Genomic DNA, 7,427 nt, shown 5'->3' with positions numbered 1-7,427 from the left:
CTGGTAGCATAGTGCCTAAGGCACTTGACTGCCAATCAGAAGGCTGGCGGTTCAAACCCACCAGCCACTCCTCGGAAGGAAGATTGGGCAATCTACTTCGGTATTGATATTGCCTCGGAAACCCAAGGAGGGGTCACTATGAGTCGGGTCTGACTCCACAGCACAGAACAACAACAACAACAAATATTATATTATATTATATTATATCATATTGTGTTATATCATATTATATTATATTATTATATTTATGGGTCACTTGTACCCAGAGCATGGGATGCTTTACTCTTTATAACTACCCAGCCCTTTCTCCTCCTATTCCTTCCCCACAAAGAGTCTTGGATCCTCTGCTAACATAGAAAGTTAATCTGTGAGAAGGGGCAATGGCTTCCTCAGCATTTCAAATCTTGGAATTTTCCTGTCTCAAGAAGTAAGCTTTAAAAAGTTGAGCTGCATACCTGCCACTGTCTGGCTCTGTGATCACAAGCAAGTCATGAACCTTTGTATTTCTATTCTACTTTTTCAACAAGTTAGATTTCAATTTTTCAAGTTGGGGAGCATTAAGACTTTGAGTACTCAGGCACCAACTAGAACTACTGAGTCGTTCTTTGAGATGGATGTACAGAAATCATTATGGTCCCCAGATAATTTGATGCTTCACTAACTGTGTTCAGATACCACAGGATCAAAGGTTCTCTTCAGCACTGAAGTTAAGGCCAGACTAAGGAGCTTGCTCTGGTCTTAAAGATGCCAAATACTAAGTGAAGGGTGATGTAGAATGGATTAAAGTACACAAGAGTAAGCATCTCTGTCCCCTTTACTCACCCCCATCTCTATCTAGTTCTCCTCCTTCTTGTCAAGGTTATTTTCCATTCATCTCAAACATTTTATCTTTTTATCTCAGTCAATTCCTTACCATCTGTTTTGGTTACCTACTACCACTCTGACATCACAAATGAGATGACATTAACCAATAGGAGTTTATTCTCTCACAGTTTGGAGGCTTTAAGTCCAAGTTCAAAGTGCCAGACTCTAGGGATTGTGTGAAAGCCCTTGGACCTTGGGCTTCAGCTCTGCTTCTTGCTCCCAGCCCACTGAAGCCAGAGGCATCTCTTCACTTAGGCAGCTACTTTCTGCTAGGCTAACAAGCCCAAGGTCGACATATAAAGTGGCACAGTTTCGATGTTACCAAACCACCTGGCAGGCCATTAATTCAAGTCCATTGTAAGTCCCAAGGTCGGCAGAGCATGGCAGGCTGCTGAACAATGACTCAGCTACATTCAGGGTCATAGCATGCCATAAGCTAGAGACCATCCCCAAAGCTGTTTCTTATATACAGGAAGCAGACCACATACCCAAAGGCAGCTACTCAGCTGCTCAAAGTAGATTCCACCATGGAGTTCATTACCAGTCTCATCATGGGGAATACTACCACATCCAGCTGCCCAGCCACTCAACCAGGCCTAGCCAAGCTGACACACAAACTTAACCACCACACCATACCATCAATTGATTCTACCTTGTGATAATAATGCCCACCCTCAGCGGAGGGTCCACCCAGGGATCCATTGCATTACCATTAAATACTTCAATAACTTGTTTGAGGGTTTCCAAAGAAATGCCACTGTATCCTTTGGCTAAGACATTTATCCTCAAAGCCAAGAGCATCCGACATCTCTCAGGGATCAGTGGTTTCCCAACACCTATAAGACAGAATTGATGATTTTTCCAAGAAAACCAAACCCCTTTCCACCGCAAGGCTACCTGGATCTCTCAAATCATTCTTCACTTCTGTCCAGTTTCCTACCACTTTCTTGTCTAGTTCTCCCTCTGCCTGTCTCACTTCTCAAAGCCCCACCTTCTAGACAGGTGTGAGACTGCAATTTCACCTTCTCAATTCCCCTTCCTGGAACACTTCAGTGGGGCCCCATTATCCTAAAAGTTCAGACTCCTCTGCCCAAACTCCTTCACAATTTGATGGGAACTGATTTTTGACAGGCTTTCTTCTTATCTCTTATATCTTTTTGAAAGACTTGCTTATCTCTTGCCCCTCCAACTCATTCCCCATGTTCCAGCCATGAACTTAGTTCCCTGCATGCATCATTCTCTGGGCATACTTCTCGTCACTCGTACTCCTGCCCCAGCCCCAGCCCCCAACCTGGTGCATTCCTTCTTCTGAGATTGAGCTGAGTGCAGTTTTGTCTGATGCTTTCTGCTTCCCTTCCACCCTGACAGAAGAATTGGCAGCTAGTCCTTGGAATATTTTAGAGCCTCCTTGGAGCTGCTACAAGATGAATCACACTGTGCTGTGATTTAGTCATCAAATCATTAAGATCTAGGTCAGCTTCTAGCACCAGAAGACATCCCAACAATTTGAATGGATTACCTGAAGAATGTGAACGTACTAAGTTGACCTGGAGCTCCCTGGAAGAGAAAGGAAAAAACCTTCTTAGATACTTAGCAATGAAAATGTTCACTCATCTAGGGCAATGAGGGAGGAAGAATTCAATCCTTAGAAGGATAGAAAGAGGCAGTGTCAGGTGGTGGAAGAAACTATCAAGTGTGTGTTTTCAATACCAACTTGTGTGCAAGTTAACCCAAGCCTCATCTTCCTCATTTGTAAATTAAGGTGAGGCCCCACTCTGAAGCTGTGAAGATTTAGTGAGATGCCCCTTAACCGAGATTCAAATGTTAATCATTTCCCTTGTGGAAAAAATTCTCAAAGATAGGGTGGGAGGAAGTGAAATCAAACTTACTCTAGCTTATTGACAGGAATCACAGTTCTGGCAAATTTTCCAAAACCTGTGGTAATGCCATAAACAACTAGAATAAAAAGGAAACATTGTACAATTAGATGCAAGCAATTTTTTATAATGTCTATCAAGAAAAAAATATTACATAAAGAGAAAAAGATACCAGTTTTTTCTTTCACGATGCGGTCTATGACTTCCCTGGATGCTTGCACCTTCTTTTCAGCAATTGAGGTGAGCTGGGGAAAGGTTGTTCAGCATTGAGCATGTTAAAGACTTCTATGTGTGGTGAATGGCCCGAGGGCCCCTTCTCCCGCCTCCCCTATACCTTTATTTTGTAGCGACCCTTTCCCAAGTTGACCAGATCCTCTGTGGTCAGGCTGTCCCCATCTATGGCGATGTACTGCACAATAGAAGGGGATTTCGGTGAGTTACTCTGGCACGAGTATAGGGAAGGCCCAAACAGAACCAAGCATTGACACTTCAAAGACTTCATCACTGGGGTTGCCATAAGCTGGAATCAACTGGATGACAATCTATTTGGTTTTTCCTCTTTTTTTTAAAAAAAAAAATTTGGTTGGTCAAACATCAGTGTGGTAATTAAAAAGGCAACTTGCTTAAGAGGAGGCTGAGTAAGAAAAGTTAGAAATTCAAAAGCATAATGCCTTTGCAAGCTCTCTTTAACCCCCAAATTAAAGGTGGATCAAATCCTGTCCTAATTCATAGTCTTTATTGATCAATTTTGTTGGCCCTCTGTCTCCTTAAGTGAAGGCTGCAAAGACTTGATTTAGTTGTCTTAACAAAAAGAAAGTGGTTTGAAGCTTACCTTTTCAGGTTCCCGGTATTTGCTGTATCTGAAGCCCAGGTAAAGGAAAGTATCAGATAATATGGGAAAGCCCCAATGCCATCATCTGGCAGGGGTAACCCATAGAACAGCCCAAAGAGCCCATGGGAAGGATACAGGTAAACGCCTTCTGGTTGAGATGGAATGAAGTCTGGAGACATTGCATCCCCTTCTATGACTGGAACACGCAAGAGACACTCTGTTACAGATCAGAACATGGCCCCACAATTGGTGTTGCTGTTAAACCAAGAAAGGGCTATCCAACTGCACCAACTTTATGGCTGCTTGAAAATGAGTTTAGGTGCTTTAAAGTCATCTTATAAGTGTCTTTACATAGGAAGAGAGCAACAGGCAGACATGTAAGTGTCAGAGTGAAGGAAGGCACAGGGTTTTAAATGAAGTTCAAGATATACACTTTGTCCCTAGCTTTATTTTCTTTTAAATTTGAACCCCTTATGCCTCTTTGCTCCTGGCCTCTAGTCTGTTGAGGTTGTTTCTAAGGGCAAAAGGACCTTCAAAATGCTTCAGTAACAGCAAAGGGACCCAGGCCTGCAGTCTTGGATTCAAAGCTAGTCTTTATTAGCTTCCTGACCCTGGTAAGTCACCCCCTTTCTGAACCTGCTGCCTCACAGTAAAAGGTAGCTAAGAATCCTACCTACCTCAGTGAGTTGTGTTAAAAGTTAAGCTACTCTGGTGCCTGGCACATACCAAGTGCTCAAGATGCCCCACTTCCTCTCATCATCTTTCTGGAGGTGGGGAGAACACTAGAACCTTCCCCCTCCCAGGGATGTGAGGATGAAAGAAGACCTGAGGCATCAGTTCACATCTTCTCTCCAGCCACTCACCCACTTCCACGAACTCGTTGTCCTCCAGGGCCAACTCCAGCGTGTCGTCATTATCTAGCAGGCCCAGACCCTTGCACCGGCGCACAAGGAAGTTCACGGCGTCCACTGAGTCAAAGCCACCATTGTCAGGCTTGTTCTTGATGTAGCGCCGCACGGCCTCCCGGCCCAGCCAGCCCACGGTGAGCTGAGCATCCGGGCAGGGAACAGCCAGCCATTCCCCACGCACATGTACGGTGTACCTGGGCATGGCCGTACCACTGCAGCCCCTGCAGCCCAATTTGACTCTTTTAACCAGGCTGCTCTGTGCCTGACTTTCTGCTGGTGACAGTCAACTGGGAGAGTTTTATCTAGGAGTGACTGCCAGGGTGTGGTCAGGTGGGGAGGGCAAAGATGGACTTGCAAAACACGCCCCTTCCCTCTCATTCTCTAATTCACGTGTTGCACAAATATTTATTGAGGGCCCCTTTGTGTTTTTTTGCAGCCTGCCTAGGGGTAGGAAAGGGCACTGCAGGCAGATGAGTCACCTTCCCACTCCCAATCCAGTCCATGTCCACAGAAAAGCCTGGGGTCTCTGAGTTGCTAGAGGTCCTGTGTGGCACCCTCTCATCAGAGTCCCAGATTTCGCCTTCTCTCCTGGTTTCTGCCTATGTTCTCCATTATGGGCAGCTTATAGAAACACCACAGTCCTGTCTTTATCTGGAATTACTAAAGGGTAAAATGCATCCTCCTGGCCAACTGTGACACTAGGGAGTGTGGTAATCTTCATTCATTTGTTTATTCCACAAACATGTATTGGGTAACTATCCCCTGTCACTGGTAGGGTCCTTCTACAAAGGAAGACTGCAGAGGCCAAAGTTCATTTTCACAACTAATGGTCTGGACAAATGAACTACCATAGCCTAGAGATTAATAGCTCAGAAGTCCCGGGTGGGACACCCAGGTGCACTATGTATTAGCTCCCTGTCTTGGGCAAGTTACTTATTAGCCTCCCTTTCCTCACCAAATGTAAAGGGGTTAACTGCTTCATTGCAGTATTTTCAGTATCTACCTGGGGTCATGCATGGACAGTGAATAAGGAAAACTGAAGAGCTGATGCATTTGAATTGTGGTGTTGGCGAGGAATACAGAACATACCATGGACTGCCAGAAGAATGAACAAATTTGTCTTGGAAGAAGTACAGCCAGAATGCTTCTTAGAAGTGAGAATAGCCAGACTTCATCTGACCTACTTTGGTCATGTTGTCAGGAGGGACCAGTCCCTGGAGAACGATATCATGCTTGGTAAAGTGGAGGGTCAGCAAAAAAGGGGAAGACCCTCAATGAGATGGATTGACACAGTGGCTGCAAAAATAGGCTCAAGCATAGCAAATACTGTGCGGATGGTGCAGGATCGGGCAGTGTTTCGTTCTGTTATACATAGAGTCACTATGACTTGGTGGCATCTAACACCACCACCACCACCAACTGAAGTCAAATCCTGGTTCTGCCATTTGCTAGCTATGTGACCTCTAGGAAAGTTACTTACCTTCTCTGAGACTCAGTTTTCTCATTTGTAAAATAGTGATAATAGTACCTATTTCAAGTGGCTGTTGGGAGAATTAACTGCAGGTACAGTAATAAAGCCCTTGGAACAATAACCTGACACATTGTAAATGCAGTTGAAGTGGTTGTGATTGCTATGATTTGGACTTTAACACTATTTAGCATATACTGCTTTATAAATGTTTGTTCATCTTGGCACATTGATAGCACTAATTTAATGTCCATTGCCTTCCACTGCAGTCAAGTCATTACCACCAAAAAATTAAACTCACTGCCACTGAGTCGAATCTGACTCATAGCGACCCTCACTGGGTTTCCGAGGAAGTAAATCTTTACGGAAGTAGATTTTCCCAACTTCCTTCCAAGGAGTGGCTGGTGGGTTTGAGCCACCCACCTTCTGGTTAGCAGTCAAATGCTTTAGATGCTGTGCCACCAATACTCTGAATAGCAAGCAAAAAGAATCACAAAGAAATGTGGGCACTGTTTTAATTGGTGGTAAGCCACTTTCTAGATATTAGATTATTGCAATAGGAAAATCCTGAAAAATCTGTTTGCACAAAAACCTATTGGGAATAAAGACACAGTTGCTCACAGAAAACACCCACACCCATGCCTGGAGTCTTTCTCTGACAGCTTCAGGGGCTAGTGTACAAAGAACTACAAACAAAGAGCTACACCTAGCTGAGCCTTATTGGAAACTGCATTTTAGCCACCCACACCCTGGTTTCACCCTGGAATTTGTCATTACCTAGGATTGCTACACATAAGAATTCTTAAATTCTAACACCACACCTCTGACCACAACCAGCTCTCCCCCAATTCAGTCATCTCTACCCTTGGGCCTATTTCCCCCACTTCCTAGCAGCTTCCTCACTTACTTCCTAGGAAGCTGGTCTCTGTACTTGCTCACCCAAACCACTCTTTTTCCAGTGTTTTGAAATTTCTTTATGACCCTAAACCTATGCCTGCACTCTGAGTAATGCCTGATCCCTGGCTCATCACAATACTACCATCTCTGGTCCCCAAAATGGAAGACTCTGCTGCAGAAAGTCCTGTGCTTGTGTAGGTCATGCCACTGGCCTTTTACTTGTCCATCTCCCTTGGTGAGTTCCCTAGTCACTTGATCTTCAAGGGTCTTCTCAATATCCACCTCCTCTCAAAGGAAGATGTGACTTCCTTCATCTCTGAAAAACCTGAGGTCCTTAGATAGGACCACCCAAACTTTCTACTCTTTTCCATTCAGCTGGTCACTCAATTGACACATATTTCTTGAATACCTATCCTGTGCCAAGTACTATGATAAGTTCCAGGGACAAAATAAATAGGATGCATGCTCTGTCTTCATTGGGTTTACTCTCTGATGATGGACACAGAATTCCAACCACCCCCATGCTGGGTGTGCTAACTGACAGCCCCAGCTGAGTCTAATTTGTGAGTCATCCTAGTCTA

The 7,427-nt window shown here is 44.4% G+C and overlaps 1 protein-coding gene across 1 annotated transcript in view; it reads right to left on the bottom strand.

Moving 5' to 3' along the window:
• Positions 1–4,683, bottom strand: part of HAL (histidine ammonia-lyase) — a 28,926-nt gene extending 24,243 nt beyond the window's left edge. Inside the window, exons 1-8 of the mRNA XM_007949772.1 lie at positions 4,437–4,683; positions 3,709–3,769; positions 3,574–3,601; positions 3,076–3,150; positions 2,914–2,986; positions 2,754–2,820; positions 2,384–2,421; positions 1,537–1,700 (exon numbers count right to left, since the gene is read on the bottom strand). Of these exons, the coding sequence (XP_007947963.1) occupies positions 1,537–1,700; positions 2,384–2,421; positions 2,754–2,820; positions 2,914–2,986; positions 3,076–3,150; positions 3,574–3,601; positions 3,709–3,769; positions 4,437–4,683 (753 nt within the window). The remainder of the gene's footprint in view (positions 1–1,536; positions 1,701–2,383; positions 2,422–2,753; positions 2,821–2,913; positions 2,987–3,075; positions 3,151–3,573; positions 3,602–3,708; positions 3,770–4,436) is intronic.
• Positions 4,684–7,427: the final 2,744 nt, after the last annotated feature.

Source organism: Orycteropus afer, unplaced genomic scaffold, assembly GCF_000298275.1.
Source record: "Orycteropus afer afer isolate SDZICR_OR568_19922 unplaced genomic scaffold, OryAfe1.0 scaffold00253, whole genome shotgun sequence".
Lineage (NCBI taxonomy): Eukaryota > Metazoa > Chordata > Mammalia > Tubulidentata > Orycteropodidae > Orycteropus > Orycteropus afer.
The sequence above is the reverse complement of the archived record's forward strand: the minus strand, read 5'-3'. Positions and strand labels throughout refer to the sequence as shown.